Source organism: Pristis pectinata, chromosome 26 (genome assembly GCF_009764475.1).
Source record: "Pristis pectinata isolate sPriPec2 chromosome 26, sPriPec2.1.pri, whole genome shotgun sequence".
Taxonomy (NCBI): Eukaryota; Metazoa; Chordata; class Chondrichthyes; order Rhinopristiformes; family Pristidae; genus Pristis; species Pristis pectinata.
In genome coordinates this window covers 9,774,863-9,797,775 of record NC_067430.1, presented here as the reverse complement: position 1 = coordinate 9,797,775, position 22,913 = coordinate 9,774,863, and the positions used below count along the sequence as shown (strand labels likewise).

The 22,913-nt window shown below is 43.6% G+C and overlaps 1 protein-coding gene across 1 annotated transcript; it reads right to left on the bottom strand.

The window, feature by feature from the left end:
* Positions 1-950: 950 nt before the first annotated feature.
* Positions 951-22,698, bottom strand: LOC127583206 (F-box only protein 2-like). Its single transcript, XM_052038974.1, is given in 8 exon segments — positions 951-1,085; positions 1,299-1,370; positions 1,372-1,410; positions 1,412-1,436; positions 9,966-10,061; positions 14,704-14,830; positions 16,347-16,632; positions 22,669-22,698. Coding segments are annotated over 7 exon segments (744 nt in total). The 5' UTR covers positions 16,597-16,632; positions 22,669-22,698.
* Positions 22,699-22,913: the final 215 nt, after the last annotated feature.

Genomic DNA, 22,913 nt, shown 5'->3' with positions numbered 1-22,913 from the left:
ACCACTGTCACACCACTGAGCTGCACATCCCATACACAAGTGGGATAGGTCAGTACTCCGTCTGCACATACAGAAAGTCAAGTGTGGGATTTGTAAAGCAAAATGAATGAAAAGATAAACTCTACGTTCTTGATGTTTGTTGTCATCGTGAAGCACTAGAGGTGATAAAATAAAAGTGATTTTCTACATCAGGCTTTGGGGGTGATTTTTCTTTCTTAAATCCAAAAATGTAGCTAATAATCAAAATGGTCAGGTTATTAAATATAATTAATTGTAAAGTCAAATGTGAGCGTTAAAATCAATATGAATCTCAGCTCAAACCAATTAATGAAACCTTTTGATGGACTTTGGAAGCATTGCTTCACTGGTAAACTCTGACTGACACCAAGGGAGTATCTTAAATGTCTCATATCCTGCTAAGTTAAAGCGACACATATGTACATAACAGTGTGTGAGAAATATGGAATGGTCCACATTTAAAGCTGCAGAATGATTTTATCTCCCTGATTCATCATTACGTTCAGTACCCTGAACACCAAGGTAGCAAGGTCATGATGTAAAATGCAGGTGAATGTGGGATCTTTGGTCAGGTTAAGATTAAATAAGTCACTATATCTATTTTCCAGTTGGCATGACACAAGATAATATGATTTCATTTGTTGGGGAGAAAGGGAGGCAGAGGGCATAGTCTTTGGCATTCTCCAACTTAAATCCTCTGCCTGACGTTGCTTTTACTGAGTTCATTCAGCCCCGTGAGCGATTCAATTTCTTTTGGCATAAACAGCATCGATAAAATAAAGTTTCTCCCCTCTTACACCCGCCCCACCTCCACCTATGTCCAGCAGCACAAACTTTACTGGGATCTGCTAGGAAATTCAGACCATGCCAGTTGAAATAAAAACGGCACAAAGTTGGGGGCAAAAGCATCGGCTGAACGACTTGGAGCCTGGTTATTGCTCCACAGTGATGGTGCTGTTGGTGACTCTGGCTCCATACCATCCTCCCCAAAACTGGGAGTCCTTTCCTCCGTGTGTGAACCTCACATAGCGGACACCAGGCCCATAGTTGGTGAAAGTGTTTGATATCTGCAAATAAAGCAAAACAGATCATTACTGAATGATCAATTGCAGATGGCCACATTCTGCCAAATCCTGAATATTAAAGTCAGTATTCGAACAGCCAGAATTCCTCTGTTTTAACTTCCCTCCCATTTTGACCACAGCTTTACAACTCCATGATTCTACCTTTGCTCATCAGCAAATGTGGTGCTGCTAGTTTGAGTCCTACCTAAAACATACCTCCTTCCATTCCGCATCACTCCACTGGGGGACCTGAATCACGTCAGACTTGTACTCCTGGATCATGCTCATAGTCTTCAGACAGAAGTTCAACATGCAGTTCATAGAAAAAAACCTGAGTCATGTCTCCCTGCATACCTGTGGACGAAGGGCAAATCATTGAAGGGCAGGCATGGTAGTGTAACGGTTAGCGTAATGCTATTACAGCGCCAGTGACCTGGGTTCAATTCTGGCCACTGTATGTGAGGAGTTTGTACGTTCTCCCTGTGATGGCATGGGTTTCCTCCGGGTGCTCCGTTTCCTCCCACGTTCCAAAGACGTACAGGTTAGGAAGTTGTGGGCATGATAAGGTTGGCGCCGGAAGTGTGGCGACACTTGCGGGCTGCCCCCAGAACACGCTACGCAAAAATGCATTTCACTGTGTGTTTCGATCTACATATGACTAATAAAGATATCTTCAGGGCACAATGTAGACATCGAGTAGCATATTCAATGTATTAAGTGACATTAAAAACACTATAAAGTCTCAGAGAGGTACAGCAGGGAAACATGAGTCCATGCCAACTGTCCATCAAACACCCAATACCAATCCTACCCCAACCCATTTCATCCTCCCCACATCCCCATTAATTTCCCCCCAGATTCTACCACTCATCTACACACTAGGTGCAACATACAGTTGCTAACTAACCTACCAACCTGAACATCTTTGCGATGTAGGAGGGAACCGGAGCAGCCAGAGGAGACTCATGCAGTTACAAAACTTCGGAGGCTTTGTGGGCTTCGCGGGCTTGGCTTCGGGAGGACTTTGGAGCAGATACGTTTTTCTTTATCTTTTTATTAGTTTTAAGTATAAGGCTTAGTTTTTAATAGGGTTATAATTTAATAGGGTTAGTGCTTTTATAAGGGTTGTAAAAGTTTTAAGTGGTAGAGTGGGGGCTGGACTGCGCAGGCGCGGCGCGGGCAGTTTAAAAAGCGGGGGGACAGAAAAAAGACGAAAAACTTCGGAGGCTTCGTGGGCTTCGCTTTGGAGGACTTTAAAAAGTGAACCACCATATCCAGCAGGCAGCGTCGGAGCGGGCAGTGGAGTGAGAGGCAGCAGAGTGTTCTGGGCTTTGGCTCAAGGGGCTTCGGCGTAAAGGGGCGAGGAAAGGTAGGTGACTTTAGTTAAGGAAGGAGTATGAGTGCAGTTTCCTGTACTCAGCGTCAGATGTGGGAGTTCCTGGAGTCTCCCTGCCTCTGGGAGGGCTACATCTGCGCCCGGTGTGTCGAGCTGCAGCTCCTGAAGGACCGTGTTAGGGAACTGGAGATTCAGCTCGATGACCTACGTCTGGTCAGGGAGAGTGAGGAGGTGATAGAGAGGAGTTATAGGCAGGTGGTCACGCCAGGACAATCGGAATCAGGCAATTGGGTCACAGTCAGGAGGGGGAAGGGAAAGGGGAAGAGACAGGTACCGGAGAGTACCCCTGTGGCTGTACCCCTTGACAATAAGTACTCCTGCTTGAGTACTGTTGGGGGAGACAGCCTATCTGGGGGAAGTAACAGTGGCAGTGTCTCTGGCACAGAGCCCGGCCCTGTGGCTCAGGTGGGTAGGGAAGGAGTGAGGAGGGCACTAGTGATAGGGGACTCTATAGTTAGGTGGGCAGACAAGCGATTCTGTGGACGCAGGAAAGAAACTCGGAAGGTAGTTTGCCTCCCAGGTGCCAGGGTCCAGGATTTTTCGGATCGCGTCCAAGATATCCTGAAGAGGGAGGGAGAACAGCCAGAGATCGTGGTACATATTGGTACCAACGACATAGGTAGGGAAAGGAATGAGGTCCTGAAAAGAGACTATAGAGAATTAAGAAGGAAGTTGAGAAGCAGGACCTCAAAGGTAGTAATTTCCAGATTACTGCCTGTGCTAAGTGACAGTGGGTATAGGAACAGAATGAGGAGGAGGTTAAATGTGTGGCTGAGGATTGGAGTAAGGAGCAGGGATTCAGTTTTCTGGATCATTGGGCCTCTTTTGGGGCAGGTATGACCTGTTCAAAGTGGATGGGTTGTACTTGAATCCAGGGGAACAACATACTGGCGGGGAGGTTTGCTAAGGCTACTGGGGAGAGTTTAAACTAGAATTGTTGGGGGGTGGGATCCGTATTGGAGAGACTGGGGAGGAGGTATTTGGCTCTCGAGTGGAGGAGGCTAGGAGTGGGTGCCGTGGCAGGTGATAGAGAAGGGACGTGTTCAGACAGGCTTGAGATGTGTCCTATTTTAACGCAAGGAGTGTTGTGAACAAGGTGGATGAGCTTAGAGCTTGGATCGATACTTGGAGCTATGATGTGATGGCCATTACGGAGACTTGGATGGCTCCAGGGCTGGAATGGTTGATTCAAGTGCCGAGATTTAGATGTTTCAGGAAGGACAGGGGGGAGGCAAGAGAGGTGGGGGAGTGGCACTGTTGATCAGAGATAGTGTCACGGCTGCGGAAAAACGTGAACGTTGTGGAGGGATTGTCTACGGAGTCTCCGTGGGTGGAGGTTAGGAACAGGAAGGGGTCGATAACGGTGCTGGGTGTTTTTTATAGGCCGCCCAATAGTGACAGGTTTATTGAGGACCAGATAGGGAAGGCAGATCCTGGAAAGGTGTGAGAATAACAGGGTTGTGGTGATGGGGGATTTTAATTTCCCAAACATCGATTGGCATCTCCAGTCAGTGAGGGGTTTAGGATGGGGTGGAGTTTGTTAGGTGTGTTCAGGAAGGGTTCTTGACACAGTATGTAGATAGACCTACAAGAGGAGAGGCTGTGCTTGATTTGATATTGGGAAATGAACCTGGTCAGGTGTCAGATCTCTCAGTGGTTGAACATTTTGGTGATAGTGATCATAGTTCTATCTCCTTTACGTTAGCACTAGAGAGGGATAGGAACAGACAGGCTAGAAAGGGGTTTTACTTGGAGTAAAGGGAATTATGAGGCTCTCAGGCAGGAAACTGGAAGATTAAATTGGGAACAGATGTTTCTCTGGGAAAAGTACGGAAGATATGTGGCGAATATTCAGGGGATATTTGTGTGGAGCTCTGAACAGACATGTACTGATGAGACAGGGAGTCATGATAGGATACAGGAACCGTGGTGTACAAAGGCTATAATAAATCTAGTCAAAAGGAAAAGAAAAGCATACAAAAGATACAGAGAGGCTAGGTAATGTTAGAGATCTGGAGGAGTACAAGGCTAAAGGAAGGGAACTTAAGGAAGAGATTAGAAGAGCCAGAAGGGGACATGAGAAGGCCTTGGCAGGCAGGTTTAAGGAAAACCCCAAGGCGTTCTACAAGTATGTGAAGAGTAAGAGGATGAACTGCGAAAGGATAGGGCCTATCAAGTGCAGCAGTGGGAAAGTGTATGGATCCGGAAGAAATAGCGGAGGTACTTAATGAATACTTTACGTCAGTATTCACCACGGAAAAAGATCTGGGGGATTGTAGTGGGGACTTGCAGTGGCCTGAAAAGCTTGAGCATGTAGATATTAGAAAAGAGGTGGTGCTGAAACTTTTGGGAAGTATCAAGTTAGATAAGTCGCTGGGACCGGATGGAGATGTACCCCAGGTTGCTGTGGTAGGCGAGGGAGGAGATTGCGGAACCTCTGACGATGATCTTTGTGTCGTCCATGGAGATGGGAGAGGTTCCGGAAGATTGGAGGGTTGTGAAAGTTGTTCCCTTATTCAAGAAGGGGAGTAGGGATAGCCAGAAAATTATAGACCAGTGATTCTTACCTCAGTGGTTGGTAAGGCTGATGGAGAAGATCCTGAGAGGCAGGATTTATGAACATTTGGAGAGGTATAATATGATTAGGAATAGTCAGCATGGCTTTGTTAAAGGCAGGTCCTGCCTTACGAGCCTGATTGAATTTTTTGAGGATGTGACTAAGCACATCGATGAAGGGAGAGCAGTCGATGTAGTGTATATGGATTTCAGCAAGATGTTTGATAAGGTACCCCATGTGAGGCTTATGGAGAAGGTGAGGAGACATGGGATCCAAGGGGACATTGCAGTGTGGATCCAGAACTGGCTGGCCCACAGAAGGCAAAGAGTGGTTGTTGAGGGGTTGTATTCTGAGTGGAGGTCGGTGACCAGTGGTGTACCTCAGGGATCTGTACTGGGACCCTTACTATTTGTGATTTTTATAAATGACACTGGATGAGGAAGTGGGAGGGGTGGGTTAGTAAGTTTGCAAACGACACGAAGGTTGGGGGTGTTGTGGATAGGTTGGAGGGCTGGTCAGAGGTTACAGGGGATATAGATAGGATGCAGAGTTGGGCTGAGAAGTGGCAGATGCAGTTCAACCCAGATAAGTGTGAAGTGGTTCATTTTGGTAGGTCAAATATGTTGGCAGAATATAGTCTTAATGGTAGGACTCTTGGCAGTGTGGAGGATCAGAGGCATCTTGGGGTCTGAGTCCACAGGACGCTCAAGCGGCTGCGCAGGTTGACTCTGTGGTTAAGAAGGCATATGGTGTATTGTCCTTCATCAATCGGGGAACTGAATTTAGGAGCCGTGAGGTATTGTTGCAGCTATATAGGTCTCTGGTCAGACCCCACTTGGAGTACTGTGCTCAGTTTCTGGTCGCCTCACTACAGAAAAGATGTGGAAGCCATAGAGAGGGTGCAGAGGAGACTTACAAGGATGCTGCCTGGGATGCGGAGCATGCCTTATGAAAGCAGTTTGAGGGAACTCGGCCTTTTCTCCTTGGAGAGACGGAGGATGAGGGGGGACCTGATAGAGGTGTATAAGATCATGAGAGGTATTGATAGGGTAGATAGTCAGAGGCTTTTCCCCAGGGCTGTATTGGTGGCCACAAGAGGACATAGGTTAAGGTGCTGGGGAGTAGATATAGAGGAGATGTCAGGGGGTAAGTGTTTTTACTCAGAGTGGTGAGTGTGTAGAATGGGCTGCCGGAAACGGTGGTGGAGGCTGATATGATAGGGTCTTTCAAGAGACTGTTAGATCGGTATATGGAGCTGAGTAAAATAGAGGGCTATGGGTAAGCCTAGTAATTTCTAGGGTGGGGGACAATTTCGGCACAGCTTTGTGGGCCAAAGGGCCTGAATTGTGCTGTAATTGTTCTATGTTCTAACAGTGCGAACTCCACACAGAGGAGGTCAGAGTGAACTGGGTCACTGGAGCTGTGAGGCAGCAGCCCTACTGGGAGCACCATCATGCAAGCCTGCGAGTTCAAATGTAGGAACCAATGGCAATTGCTGGCTCTCAGCCACTTGCAGTGTTAGGAAGTCTCCATTTTACTTGTTTTCTTTTGTTCTAATTGTGTTCTTTCTTGTATCATTTATGTTGTTAGTTTATGTTTTTCTTGTGAATGTTGTGCATCTGATGCTACGTGCCTGTGATGCTGCTGCAAGTAAGTTTTTCATCGTACTTGTGCATACGTGTACTTGTGCATATCACAATAAACTCGACTTGGACTTCGTGAGGCCAAAGTCCAAACTGTACTGGGGATCAAGTGGCCACTCATCTGACTGACCTCTGCAGCACTGGACTCACCACCAATCCAAGGGCAGAGGAGCAATGTGCCGGGGACAGGCCCAGGTGCCGGGGACAGGGTCCAAGTACTGGGATACAGATAGCAACATCCATCTGAATGAGCTGTGGGTTCATCACCAATGTACACTGGTGCTTGTCTTATTCTGCTTTACTTTTAATTATTTGGTAAGATTTTATTATTGTTTAATTACACTTCTTAAGTTTTTTAACAATTTTATTTTTTATTTAATTTGAATTTTTTTAAACACCCCCTGATATATTGTTGAAAAAGTCTTTTAAACAGTCAGTTAGCTTCAGGGAGTTCTGGGGCAGAAACTACAGAGGCTTACTTAGTGCCCGGGGTGGGCTCAACCAAACCAGACTTCTGTCAGGTGGGGAGGGGAAGCTTGTTCAAACACTCCATGTCCGATGGAGCAAGTGTGCGTGGATGGGGGTTGTGGACTATGAGCCTGGGAAGTGGGACGGGTGAGATAATGAGGTCCAGTGAGATAGTCTCTGATAAATGAAGAATTCAGAAGAAATGTCTTCAGCCAGCGGGTGGTTAGAAGGTGGAACCACATCAACACAACAAATGTTTTGAAGGGAATAACATCAGAGGAAAAGGCAGATAAACATGTGGGTGATGAAAGGTGAAAGGGCAAGTTAACAAGACTGCAGTGGACTATAGTGCTGAATGGTGTAAGTCTGTGTAATTTTTTGTAATCTCCATTGTTTTTCCAATATCTGGGTCTGTAATGGACTGTGATTACATTTTGCGGCATAGATGAAGTTGTCTTATTCTTGACATAGAACATAGAACAGAACAGCACAGGAACAGGCCCTTCGGCCCACCATGTCCTGTACGACCATGAGGCCAATCTAACTAATCCCTTCTGCCTGCATGTGGCCTACTGCCACAACAGGTCCACAGCAGATACAATCAATCTCCACTGGATCTCCACTTGGCTTTGGAACACCTAGACCACAGCAAAAACATACGTCAGGCTGCTGTTTATTGATTACAGCTCGGCATTCAACATCATCATCCCCTCAGTACTAATCAACAAGCTTCAAAACCTGGGCCTCTGTACCTCCCTCTAACAACTGGATCCTTGACTTCCTTATTGGGAGACCACAGTCAGTGTGTATCGGTAGGAACATCTCCTGACAATCAACACAGGCGCACCTCAAGGATGCGTGCTTAGCCCACTGCTCTACCTCTCTCTATACTATGACTGTGTGGCTAGGCACAGCTCAAATGCCATCCATAAATTAGCCGGTGACAACACTTGCTGGCAGAATCTCAGATGGCAATGAGGAGGTTTACAGGAGTGAGGTAGATCTGCTGGTTAAGTGGTGTTGCAACAACAACCTCGCACTTCAACGTCAGCAAGACCAAGGAACTGATTGTGGACTTCAGGAAGGGAAAGTCGGGAGAACACACACCAGTCCTCATTGAGGGGTCAGCGGGGAAAAGGGAAAGCAGCTTCAAGTTCCTGGGTGTCAACATCTCAGAGGATTTACTTGGGCCCAACACATTGATGCAATCATGAAGAAGGCACGCCCAGCAGTTCTACTTCATTAGGAGTTTGAGGAGATTTGGTCTGTCACCAAAGACTCTTTGCAAATTTCTAACAGATGTACAGTGGAGAGCATTCTGACTGGTTGCATCACAGCCTGGTATGGAGGCTCCAATGTGCAGGATTGGAAAGAGACCAGAGGTTTATAGATTCAGTCAGCCCCCATCGTGGGCGCAGCCCTCCCCACCATCGAGGACATCTTCAAGAGGCAGTGCCTCAAGAAGGCGGCATCCATCACTAAGGAGCCTCACCACCCGGACATGCCCTCTTCTCGTTACCATCAGGGAGGAGGTACAGGAGCCTGAAGACCCCACACTCAATGTTTCAGGAACAGCTTCTTCTCCTCCGACATCAAATTTCTGAATGGTCCATGAACCCATGAAACACGACCTCATTATTCTTCTTTGCACTATTTATTTATTTTTGTAACATAGTAATTTTTATGTCTTTATGTCTTGCACTGTACTGCTGCCGTGAAACAACAAATGTTCACAACATATAATAAACCTGATTCTGATTCTGGCCCGTATCCTCCATTCCCCTACCTCTTCATGTGTCTACCGAACGCCCTTAAACGTTGCTGTCCGTATCTGTTTCTACAGCTCCCCTGGCAGCCTGTTCCAGACACCAACCACTCTCTGTGTAAAAAACTTGCCTCGTGCATCTCCCTTAAACTTTCCCCTCTCACTTTAAAGCTACGCCGTCCAGTATATGACCTTTCCACCCTTGGAAAAAGACTGACTATCTACCCTATCTATGCCTCTCATATTTTTATACACTCCTATCAGGTCGCCCCTCAGCCTCCGACGCTCCAGAGAAAACAAGTTTGTCCAACCTCTCCTTGTAGCTAATACACTCCAATCCATTAGAATCTGCAAATCATGATAAGGAAGTGATCTGGCAGAACACATCATAAGATAAGCTGAGGTCAAACAGAAGCTCGAAATTGCTGCATTAACCAATCAGGACAGGAGAGGTGGGTAGATTGTGCCAGAGGAAGGGGAGGGAGAGAGGGAAGGGAGGGGAGGGAGAGGGGGAAGGAGAGGGTAAGGGAGAGGAGGAGGGAGAGGGGCACATGGGACACCACAGGAATCCACTGCTATTCTCTCCTCGCCCTGTTTAAAGGCAGTGGCTCAGCTCAGCAGAGCCCGCAGCCCCCTGGGCTTCTAGCCAATGAGACTGACCATTGTCAGGCTGGAAGGAATCACCAGATTGGTCAGCTGTGGACATGGAGGGTTCTTGGCCTTGAGGAGAAGATGGGTTATTAAGGTGAAGGAACGTAAGCAGGCTATTGTCAAATTTTTCACTCCTGCTGGACTTCTTGCATTTTGAATATGTGAAAAGTGACGAGCACAGACTGTGAGGAAAATCTACCCACCTCTCCCCTCCTCAACCTCTCCACAGTCCCCCAAACCCTGCAACGTTCTTCTCTGCTCAAGTCAGAATGACTGCACACAAAGCACTTGCCCGCAATGCCCTTGTACAATTTGGTAACGTGTGTAAGGAGACAGATGTTCTTTGATGTTCATACTGTCCATTGTACTGACTAAACCATAGGCTGCTCTTCAACTTGCTTACCAGTCCTTCACAGTGATGCTGGGTTGAAGACTGTCCAGTTTCTCAGCGTCAAATCCTTCTGAGACCAAGTTAACCAGTTGAGTTTTTCGACACCATCTAACAAACATAAATATGCAATAATTCAATTCAATTATTTGGAGGATTGTTGCATGCAACTGATATCAGGATGGCTTAACACAGCTGGTCTGTACACAGCTATTAATGGATGTCAGTGCAGCACTATTAATGGGACGATCAGATGGCTAATTGGGCAGCTGCCTCCAGCTGTTAATAATGCTCCTGCACCATTGTTAATGAAACGGCTCTGTCCAGACGTTTGACTGATTTGAACATGTTGTTCTGTTCACATTTTCCCAGCTCATCGAGCATAAACCAGAAAATGCAGAGATGGGCTCAGCTGGATTAACCTCTGCAAGGCGACTACGTACCTCTGCTGGCTATTAAGGGAATGGAAGCAGGCCCTAACTCAATGTGCAGGCTTTTTGAAAGAGTTTCTAAACACTCCTAATCTCCTACTCATTCTCTTTTGCCCCACAAATGCTTTCTCTTCACGTACTTCTGCAGTTTGCTTTCAAAAGCTATGAATGAATGTCCTCCCCTTACAGGCACAGCTCCAGGTCCATATAAAAATAGTAGACTCGTGCCCCTCTGCTTCTTTCGCCCTGACCTTTAAATATTTTTTTCTCTGGTTCCTGTCCATACCACCAGTGGAACCATTTTATCCCCAACTAATTGATCAAAACCCCTTCATAATCCTGAACATGATTCAGCATTGGTTGGTAATCTCAGTCAATAATGCAAAATCTTCCCTGGTTCAATTATGAGTTGGTTCCGAGTGGTGGATATTGAGACACATTCTGGGTTTGGTGGACAGAAAGAGTGAAGCTTCACTCAGAATCGAACACAACTCCCTTTCTCCTGGAGGTTCTCAGTGATACTATTTTAGAGAAAAGGTGTTCCAGTCTTGGGAAAGACCATTTCTTGCCTTGATGAAAAAAAAAGTCAAAAACAGTTCATTTAGGTGTCATTTTCGAGAGCTTAGTGCTTCCATGTTCTGTGAAAGGTGTCCAAGCCTTTGTCTATAGGAGCCATGAAGATGGGTTATCAAGGATTCAGTGGTGCAATGATTATACTGCTAGTCTAGATATCTGAATTCAACATGAAGCCAATTCGTACATTAGCACTTTAGAATTTCAATATGGGTAAAATAAATCCTGAAATAGTAATGAGAAAAAGTGACCATGAAGCTATCTATGAAGAATAGATTTTTTTCCATAAAACCCCAGGTAGTTATACACTAAGCAACCTTTAGGGAGGGGAACCTTCCCCACATTTCTGAAGTGGCTCAGCTGGCTATGCTGTTATATCACTGCCCTCGCAAGGACGCAATAGTTTTTGGAGATTCCTTCTCAGGATAATGAGGGATGGGCAATAACTATCGATATTGCCAGTCAAGAATGTATAATGCAACAAAAAGATAAATAATTAGGATCTTGTTCATTTTACTTGGACACACAAAGACCTTTTTCATTTCTACCTGGCCTCTTCTTAACAACTACATTTACGCTGTTCATCTTTGGAGATGTTGAAGGATGTAGTTCAGGTTCCAGTGAGATTACAGTTACATTCTAACAGAAAAAAAGATAGAAGGGAAAGTAGAACAGGAAAGACCACATGACAGGTGCCAGTTTGTTAACACAAGTGAGAGCCAGGCTGATTACAGAAATAAAAAAAAGTAAGAAAGGTACAGAGAGCATGGTGGCAAAAATGAAAAGAGAATCCAAAAATATATTCTATGGTGAATAAACAGGAAAAAAGAAAAGGGATTTAATCAGAGGCAGAAGTTTGTTCATGGAAAGAGAGGGCAAGGCAGAAATACCAAATGAGGATGTTACACTGGTCTTCAGCAAGGAAGAAGCTGCTGCTGTCTCAGCAAAGGAAGATTTGGTTGAGATTCTGAATGGTGCTGGACATTGACAAAGAGGAGATGGGGGGGGGGGGGGTAGTTCGTGCAGAAATCACCTAGTCTAGATGGGATGCATCTCAGGAGCTGAGGGGATAAGAGAGGAAATTGCAGAGTCCCTAGTCATAATCTGCTAAACCTCTATAGTCAAGGGGTGTTGCCTAGGGATTGAAAACATTTCAAATGTTACACCCTTGTCCAAAAGAGGGTGTAGGTTAAACTCAGTAACTGCAGTCCAGTCAGTTTCGCCTCAGCGGTGGTGAAAGTTCTAGAAACAAGAATCAATGACAAAATTAATGGCCACCTGGATAAGTGTGGATTGATTGGAGAAAACATTCATGGATGTTAAAGGCGAATCTCGTCTAATTAACTTGAAAGAGTTTTTTGATGAAGTTACAGAAAGGTGGTACTTATGGATTTGCAAAATGCTTTTGATAAGTGATACGTAATAGGGTTGTCATCATATATGAAGGCCATGGAATTAAAATAGCAGCAGGGATATAAAATTAGCTAAACTAGTAACAGGAAACAGTAGTAATGGGAAGTTGTTCTTCAAACTGAAGGGAAGTGTACAGTATGGTTCTCCAAGGACTGGTTCTAGGGCCACTCCTTATCTTAAAATATAGCAATGATTTAGAGTTGAGTGTGGAGAACAATTAATTATGCAGATGACACAAAACTTGGAAGCAGAGTGAACAGGGAGAAGGGTAGCAATGGACCTTGAAGAGATACAGAGAGGCTGGTTAGATGTTTGGAGAGCTGGCTGATGAAATTTAATGCTGATACATTTGAAATTTTACATTTTGGTCAGAGAATAAGAAGAGGTAATATAAACAAGGGCACAATTCTAAATGTGGTGCAAGAGCAGAGGGATCGTGGATATTTAAGTTAATTAAAAGTGGCAGGGCTGGTTGGGGAAGTGGTTAAAACTCATACAGGATCCTGGTCTAGAACCATGGAGCACAAGAGCATGAAAGTCATGATGGACCTTTGTAAAACATCTGTTCAGCCACGACTGAAGTAACAGGTCCAGTTCTGAGTGCAATAGTTCTGGAAAGATGTGAAATCTTCGGAGAGGGTGAAGAAAAGATTTAGCAAGGTGATTCCCAGAATGAGGGGCTTAAAGTACGTGCATAGAATGGAGAAACTAGGGCTCTTCTTGGAACAGAGGAGATCTGAGAGAGGCATGTCAAATCATGAAGGGTATCAATACAGTAGATGAGGAGAAACTATTCTTATTGGTGGAGGGGTCATGAACTAAGGGATTTAGGACAAAAGTGTTTGGCAGAAGAACCAAACATGGCATGAGGATAAACTTTTTTTCCACAGTGGGTGGTTGAGATCTGGAATGTGCTGCCTGAAGTACAAAGGGGAATCATGTTAGGTTATGGAGTTCAATAGGGACAATTGTCTTTAAGGGAAGAATTTACAGGCCCATGGGATCAGGGCTGGGCAGTGGGACTAGCTGGATTGCTCTTTTATAAAACTAATACAGACTCAATGAATCAATTGGCATCCTTCAATGCTGCAGCCAATCTGTGTTTCAGTTACTTTGTCACAAAACAATGCAAATCAATTCAGATTAAAGGAAAACCCTCAGACCACTGGTGGGAGTGACGACTGATTTCACTGAACTCCAGAACCTCCATGGCAGTCCAGCTATTGAAATGTTGGACAGGGCAAGTCCAGTTGTGGTGTAAGTGTGGATAATGGTGACAGCTGTGGCTGAGGAATGGGAGGCACTAGCACGAGGTCCAATCCTGGATTAGGATGTCAGATATGGAGTTCCAATCAAGGTTGAGTAGTTTTCCAAGGTTGGAGGTGGTGGGTTTGGCAGATGGTGGGGAAAGGAGCAGAAGTAAAGTTTATGTTGCAGAAGATACAGGAGCCTGAGGGCACATACCAGCAGGCTTAAGGACAGCTTCTATCCCACTGTGATAAGACTATTGAACGGTTCCCTTATACGATGAGATGGACTCTGACCTCACAATCTACCTTGTTGTGACCTTGCACCTTATTGTCTACCTGTACTGCACTTTCTCTGTAGCTGTGACACTTTACTCTGTACTGTTATTGTTTTTACCTGTATTACATCAATGCACTCTGTACTAACTCAATGTAACTGCACTGTTTAATGAATTGACCTGTACAATCGGTATGCAAGACAAGTTTTTCACTGTACCTCAGTACAAGTGACAATAATAAACCAATATCAATACCAATACCAGTATTGCCAAGGCCAAAGAGAGTGAAGAGATCTGATATGGGCACACTGCCTGGCAGCACAAAGGTGGAGCAAGGGGCTGCTGCCATGCCAGCAGATGGTGCTATAGATGGGCTGCCAATAGACCAGCGAGAGAAATGGACAAAGACCAAATCTGGGCCACCTCTTGGGATGACCATGTGTGGAGTCATGCTAAACCTCACCAATTCACATGTGAGGGGGTCTAAGCTTGGCAGGAACGAGGATTGCCAACTCCAAACCTGAGTAGGTGACTGAGGTTCCTTGGAGGAAGTAGGACTTCTCCTCCAAAGTCACTGTGGCCAACCTCAAAATAACAAGGGGCAGAGATGGTGGTTGTCATGGCCTCTGTAATCCTCCCAGCTCTGTCACTGAGTGACTTAAAGAGTAGGATCCATTGCTGTAAGTGCGCAGACTGCAAGGAGGGGTGTCATGTGAAGGCAAACCCAGACCGGAACAAATCAAACGAAAGGAGCCACGATGACTCTACCACAACAGGAGGGACGTCTGCAGCATATTCCTGGGATTCTTACTCAAAAGATGTAACAAAATATTTCTGGGTGTTTTGATCGGGGAAGGGCTTCCCACTGTCTCCAGGAAGATCTTCCACTTTCCAGCCATTCCCATCATTATCTGTCAACTCCCAGAAGTTGAATTCCTCTGTGGAAGTTGGAAAAGACAACTTGTTAATCCAAACAGCACTTGAATGATTTGTTCACAGTTTCATATATCTTTTTAATTCAAGAATGTTTTGCCTTCACTGGATACTTGTGTTATTCCTTTTATTATCTATTGATTTTTTTTCACTTCAGTCTTTTGGATGTACCCTCCCTCCTGAGGTCAGTGCTTGTGCTGGATATTGTTTCCAGGGCAGTTCCAGTCCTTCACCTCCCTCTGTGGCCATTCTGTGATCAAAGATAGCGAGACACAGTGGGCGATAGTCCACTCCCTGCAGATCTCCCTGCAAATGATGTCCACATTTGTCAGATCCTGCAATGGATAGAGAGCAAGAGCAGGTATCCTGCAGCTCAGTGGATTACATTCTTATGCCCATACCACAAAGTCATGGGTTCAAGTCCTACTTCGAAGATTTGGGCCCATAGTCCAACACAGGCATTCCAGCATGAGAAAGCTCTGCACCAACAGAAGTGTTCTTTTTTTTGGTTAAGGCATTAAAATGAAGCCCTGTCTGTCGTCTTAGGAGGATAGAAAAGATCTCTTGGCATTATTTCAAAGAGGAGAGGTGGGGAGCTCACTGGTGCACTGTCTCACATTTACCCGAGGAACACTATCACTAAAACAGATTCAGTTTTGTGTCTCATTGCACCTTGTGGCACGTACACTCATGCATGTTGACTGCTTCTTTTGCAACAGTGAATACATTTCATAAATACTTCAATGGGTGAAAAGCATTTGAGGTCATGAAGAGCTCGATAGAGATGTGAATTTGTACTTTCTTCTCTACAACTGGATTGTATTGTTGCCAATACAATTTTGTTACCATGCGGAATCAGACAAGATAGTATATAAAATTTGGGAAGTTACCTGATGGAGGAGTTTAAATTGATCCAAGGGCTTGAAGCTAGGAAACCCCAATCACTACCTCACTACAGCAACACTATGACCACTTTGCACTACAATGAACCTTTTTTTTTGTTCCAATTGTGTTCTTTCTTGTATAATTTTGTATAATTTATGTTTTTCTTGTGAATGTTGTGCATCTGATGCTATGTGCCTGTGATGCTGCTGCAAGTAAGATTTTCATTGCACCTGTCCATACATGTACAATAAACTCAACTTTGACTTGCTCTGGTGAGGGATTCTTTAGAGCTAGGGCATTTATCAAGGGACCAAGAAGCTCATTTCCACACAGAGATTAGGATGAATGCAGACAAAAGGGTATATTTCCTTGGGCAAATGGAACTTTCAATAAAGATATCAATGGACAAAAGGATAATTAACTAAGGAGGTAAATGGAGATGTGGCAAAAACCAGCTGTGATCTCATTGAATGGTGGAGCAGGTTGAAAGGGTTGAATCATTTACCCTGAATTCCTAAGGGTTCCTCTATATACTGTATCAATGCCATATTATCCAGGATCAACTGAAACTAACAAAAGATTTAAAGGAGATATCAAACTTGTTTTATTCATTATCTAAAAGGTGCTGACACAAACCTTCTCCACATGGATTCTTGATTAGATTCTTTTTTGCAGCCGTGCAAAAATAAAATGCATCCCAATCTTCTTCTGTTATAGCTTGACTTTCCTTTGGCAAACCTTCATTGTGAGATTGCAAGTTTAGTCCATTCACAAGCTCCTTCCACTGCTGACAGACGAGTCTACAGATGTAAACCAACTCTTTTGGAGGGACGTAGGAAAGGATTTTGAGCAGCAGCTGATCAGGGAGAGCATCTATGGCAGCCATGGTCCCAAAATTCCTCCTGTTCAAATCCCACCAGAGCTGCAAGGAATATTTTTAGAGAGGCAGGTTTAGAGTTTGAAAAAAAGTGGGCATCATGCCCTAGAGCATCAGAAGAACTGTGTTGGCTTAACCTATTGGGTTAAGGCAATGTTAACAGAGCATAGAACATAAAGGACAGAACAGACCATTCAGCCCAACAGGTCCATACTGGTATTTGTGCTGTACACAAGATTTCTCCCACATTTTTGATTCACTCTATTACCATAACTTATTCCTTTATCTTTACTTAAATGCATCTACAGCATAAGAACAGAAGTAACCTATTTAACCCCTCAAACTTGTTCTTTCATTCAATGAGACCACGGCTTTGTCCCTTACTCTGAAATACCCTCATTACTAAAAATCTATCAATCTAAGATTTGGAATTAACAGTGTCGATTCTCATTTGAGGAAAGGAGTTCTGAACTTTTAACACCCTCCCCAGACATTATTCTTGAAAAGCCTGTATCTAATCCTTACACACTGGTTCTCGGTCCTGGACTTCCCAACAAGCAAAAGTTGTTTAGTATTATCCACCTTTTCAGTTTTCCTCAGTACCCTGGAATATCTAATCAAATCACCCCTTGACCTTCTGAACTTAAGGGAAAACAACTTAAGCTGAAAGGATAATGAGGCAGCATCTGTGGAAAGAGAAACAAGAGTTAATGCTCCAGGTGGGATATCCTTCATCAGGACTGGGAAAGAAAGAAAACAGGTTAGTTTTCAGTAGCAGAGAATGTGGGGAAGGGAGGGGTAGAACAAAGGGAATATCTCTGATAGGGTGAGACCAGATGAGTTAATGTGGCATTTAGAAACAGGTCAGGCAGCATCTGTGGAAACAGAAACTCTCTTTCCAAAGTTGCTGCCTGACCTGCTGAGTGTTTCTACCAATTTTTTAAAATCTCACAATCGAATCCAGGTGACAGTCTGGTAAACCGACACTGCGACTCTCTCCAAGATCAATACATTGTCTCCAAGGTCAATACATTGTCCCCAAGGTGTAGGGCTCACAGTATTCCAACTAGTGCTTTATTTAGCTGCAGCATTACATCTACCTCCCTGTCCATCAGTGTTCTAGATATAAAAGTCAGCTTTTCGTCATTTTCTGAACCTGTAGTTCAAGTGACACGTGTACATGGACACCCGGCCTCCACTGCTTCTCACCATTCTGTACGTTCCCTTTTAGGATCCAAAGTACATGGCCACATATCTGCCTGCTATAAATCCATTTGCTGCAGTATTCCCCATTCACTTAATCTACCAACATCTTTTTGCAGTCTAATGCTTTCAGTGAGGCGCTGTTGTTTACCGGGAAGGCTAGACTGACAATACAAGTCAATTCTGGGGGCCAGTCATGTGGAGTGCATTTTATTTTAACCATAGATAGCCAGAAAATAATACCTTCAGTCATGTAGATGAAGATGCAAGTTCTAAAGCTTATTAGCAACCTTGTTTTTGTTGAGATTGCTATGAGACAACAGGCCAGTAACGGTGATGGAGGGTCATTTTCCTGCAAACGTTAATTGGCATTTTCCTGCAATGTTAACTGGCATTTTCCTGCAATGTTAATTGTCACTTTCCTGCCACATTAATTGCTGACCTTCTGACATTCTCTTTATATTTCAGATTTCCAGAATTGGTTGTGTTCTGCTTTTCAGCCAATGATTGTTTCTTGGTTAAAATAATGAGGACTCTGCTGCATTTGAGTTTGAAAACATAATTTGATTGAAGTCACTTTAAATCCCCTACCAGCCCGGCAGGCTTAGTTGCTGGGATCCTGCTCATGCCATCATGGATTTTAAAACATCTACTGTTTTACAAATTAAACACTATAGGTTGGAAATGTTTAATTTCTTTTTTTTTAAAATTACTCCAGTCTTCTCTCTCGATTTCCTCTCCAAATTATATTTCGCCCTTCATTATTCTTTATTCAATAATCATCCATCTCTTCATTTGAAATAGGATTAACTTCTGAGAGATTAGTCTGAAGGAGAATAAACTGCAAGGCTACAGGGAAGCAAGGAGTGGAGGAATGGGATTGCTCTGCTGGGAGCCAGTATGTAGCCAATGGGCTGAAAGGCCTCCTTCTGTGTCATAATAATAAAGTCAGCAAGTAATTATGTAAATAATTATATTCCATGGGTCTGTTCCATATACTTGTGACTATATGTTGGGAAAAATAATTGATATTCTTCAGTTTCTCCAAAACTTTAAAACTTGCCGGGAAAGGTTCTCAATATTAGAACCTGTACACAATTTGTTTGTTATGGAATTTTTTTAAATAATGTCAGAGTTATTGGGGCATACAGCATGGAACAGGCCCTTCAACCCAACAAGTCTGTGCCAACCATCAATCACCCATTTACCCTAATCCTGCATTAATCCCATATTTTATTCTCCACACATTCCCATTCACATCTCCTCGAGATTCTCCACACACTTATACACTCGGATCAATTTATAGTGGCTAATTAACCTACCAGCCCGCACATCTTTGAGGTGTGGGAATAAACCGGAGCACCTGGAAGAAAGCCACGCAGTCACAAGGAGAACTTCCAAATTCCAGACAGACAGCACCTGAGATCAGGATTGAACCCAGGTCTCTGGCACTGTGAGGCAGTGTCTCTACCTGCTGACCCACTGTGCCACCCCGGCACACTGCCCTGCAAACTAGGTTTCTACTTTTTTCTGAAACAGGAAAAAGCTTGTAAGTTAGTAATTGTTTCCAGTCTTGTGGCCATGTTATTGAAGGTAAGTGTGCTTTAAAATTCTTGAAGAAAGAAAAATTTAGGTCCCACCCATCCCATCACAGACAATCAACATTAATTAGTTTTATTTTTTATCTTGCCGGGTAATATGTGACCATAAGGAAACCACCATCATCCTGTATGTCTCCAAATCAAGCTAGTGAAATAATTCTGAACTCACAGAATTTACCAGATGTGCTGTGCAGATAGTTTCCCTGCAAGTATAGGACCTGTCACATTACAGCCAAGTTTACAAAGTCAAAATACTGTCGTTGCTGGAAATCAGAAATAAAAATAGAAAAATCCAGAAATATTCAGCAGGTCAAATAGTGTCTAAGGAGAGAGAAACACGAGTTAGTATTTCAGATTGAGGACCCTCTGATGAAAGATCATTGAGCTGAAACATCTCCCTCCCCATGGATGGTGCCTGAGTATTTCTGACGTTTTTATGACAGGTCAGTTTTCTGAACGCTGTCCTACAGTTAGAGCTGCCAAAATTGTGGCAGGTTGCAAGTGCAATTTAAATAACTGAAACAACATACTGCACCATTGTGGAGCAGGAATAAACCTCTGCTGGTGGACAGATAGGACTGCCTCTGCAGCCAGTACTTGTTGGAGGCTCTCCAGTGGGCTAGAGAGGAACAGTTAGTGGGTTAGATGTGGCTTACATGTTGTATATTATGGAAATCTGTTCTATTCTCTCCACGTTGCAGCCTATCTTTGTGTTATTGTATATTTAAATATGTGGATTTCTATCCCAACTGTAAGTCATTGATAAATACGGACTTGGCCATCTGGCTTTGTCTTCTGCCTCACAAGCCATTCATCACCAATTCAGTATTGAGTTTTCCTTGAGCTATAACGTGAGCCAATTGTCTCTTCGAGGCAACTTTATTAAATGACTTCTGCTTGTCCATAGAACTTAATTGTTCCAGGATTTGGACATTCCTTGTGAGGATTTGGACCCCTTGCTTACCTTTCACCCCCAAGAAAGCTGACTGCAAAGTTCCCACCATCTGTACGGCATGAATTTATTCCCCACTCTCAACATCAGTTGCTGCCAGCTGTTGGTATCCAGCAAGAGTGATGTCATCAAACAGGTTGAGCAGCGAATCAAATTGAAGAATTATCACAGGTAATGAACAAGAAAGAAAAAAGCTCTAATTTTAAATATTTTACAGAGAGCAAGGTAAAGACTTGGGCACACATCTATCATAAATATGAAAATATTATGTGAAGGTTACTTGTGAATTATTTTCAGAATCATGAAATATTGAAGTATTTATCTGAGGGAAAAAGATGACACCCATGGAGTTAGTTATTCATGGCTGTAGTTGTGTTCAGCTCCTGAGTTTGTTCTATGGCACCATGCAAGCCATCATTCTAATGATGGGGTCTACATACAACCAATCTCAGTTGAGACTGGTGTCAGACAAGGCTGAGTCATTGCCTCAACACTTCTCTCCAATCTTTCTTGCTGCAATATTGCCCCTCATCTCCAACAAACTTCCTGTGGCAATGGAGCTAATCTTCAGAACTAACAGGAAACTGTTCAACCTGCAGCAATTAACACTTCAGAACAAAGGTCATCCAAGCCTCAGTAGTTGAGCTGCAGTCAACCAACAACACTCGTGTTTGACTCATTCAATGAAACATACGAGGGAAGGAGTCCCACACTCAACATCTGCAAAATAAAGGTCCTCTACAAATCTGCCACCACTGCAGCTCACTGCTCTCTGAAAATAAGGGTTCACAGCAAGACCGTGGGAAACATGGGCATTTCCCATTCCTTGGGAGCCACATCTCGGTGAAGACAAACATCGACTATGCAATTCCCATTGCCTCCAGTACGCTAGCAAAGCCTTTGGTTGATTGAGAGAAAGAGTATTTGAAGTAATTAGGCTTAATATAGTGTTAAAAACAATATTCAAATATGTAACCTGTCTCAAAGGTTTTAAGGTAATTTTAGAATGTGATGTTACCATCCACTCGGTGACTTCAATTGATTTTGCTCTGTGCAACAGCACGTTCTATGGAGGAGTTGGGTTTCACTGTTGGCAACCTCAGTTTTCTGTGTTTAACTGCACCATGTACACACTGCAGAAAGTGCTGCTGGTTACCAGCGTAATGATGGGAAACGCCTCTATCATTATAACTGCAAAGCCAGATCAATAGATTAAATAATGTGGGGAAATGGATTTCAGTTAAGCAAGTGTGAGATTACCTGTTTTGGACCTATAGAGCGTAGATCAGAATATTAATAAACTATAAAAAAGTGGAGGTCAAGGATATTTAGGGGTCCATTTTTTAAATTGCAGTTTGATCTAACACCATAATTATAAAATATTACACACTCTAGTTCTTAAATATATACCTGCAACTTCATCAAATACAATTCCCTAAAAGTGAAATATTGCAGATGTTGAAAGGTGCTTGAATTCTGATGATCTAATGAGTAAAGTCTATCTGTCTGTCTGTCTCCCTCTCTCCACAGATGCTGCCTGACCTGCTGAGTATTTTTGCTTTATAATTCTCTACATATCGATCTTCTGAAGGATGGAATTACATGGTATACAACAGAGGCCAGGGCCTACAGATCCAAACTTGAGTTTATGCTCCACACAAGCCACTCTCACCTCTACTTAATCTCACTCTTTTGCAAAATCCTTGGGTTGATGTAAAGTTACTCTGCGCTTTTGCATGAGAAAACAGTAAGAATATTAAAAGACACAACACCAAGATTGAAGAATGATAGTAATTAAACTGATGTGGAAAAAAAAATCCGGGCCTGTTACAGTATCTGAAGTGCCTTCTCACTGGCAAGACTCCAGACCAACCTGCATTGCAGTGTTAAACATGGTTTGGGTACAAAACCTTGGTTTGAGTCAGATCAAATGACCGAAACAATATGAATTATTTCTGAAAACACAATAACCTTGTATGTAGGAAGTCTTCAGCCTTTTATTTCCAACAGGACAGATAAAAAGATAAAATGTACATCACCTCAAGCCCATAGTTTCTGAGTTGTTGCTTTCTATTTTTTTCTCACTTCAGGGAAATAAATCCCAAGCTCATCATTGCCTAATCTCTACATCCACATCCTCACCCCCTCCTCTCCTCTCCTCACCCTCTCCTCTCCTCTCCTCCCCTCCCATATTGTTTCCAACCTCAGTAATATACATATTACACCCTTGACCATCTTCCTCTCTTAACCACTTTAAAAGAACAGACCTGTCCTTGCTGTTAGCTCTGCTCTTGCACAAGATTACTTCATTTCTCATGTACTTACAGCTTCCTGGTTTAGAGATTCACCCTTGGCCTCTCAGCTCCCACACAGTCAGTGCACTGAGCAGCAGTAAACTGCACATGCTCCTTGCAACATCAATATCCTGGTCCCTGCACAGTCAGCAACCTTAATATATGGTAAAAAAAGTCCAACCAACTATAAGCTGCATGATGTGTGATGGAATTCAGTAGAATTTATTTTGGCAACTACTGCACATATTTTCCATCTATTTTAAGTGGTTTTATCAC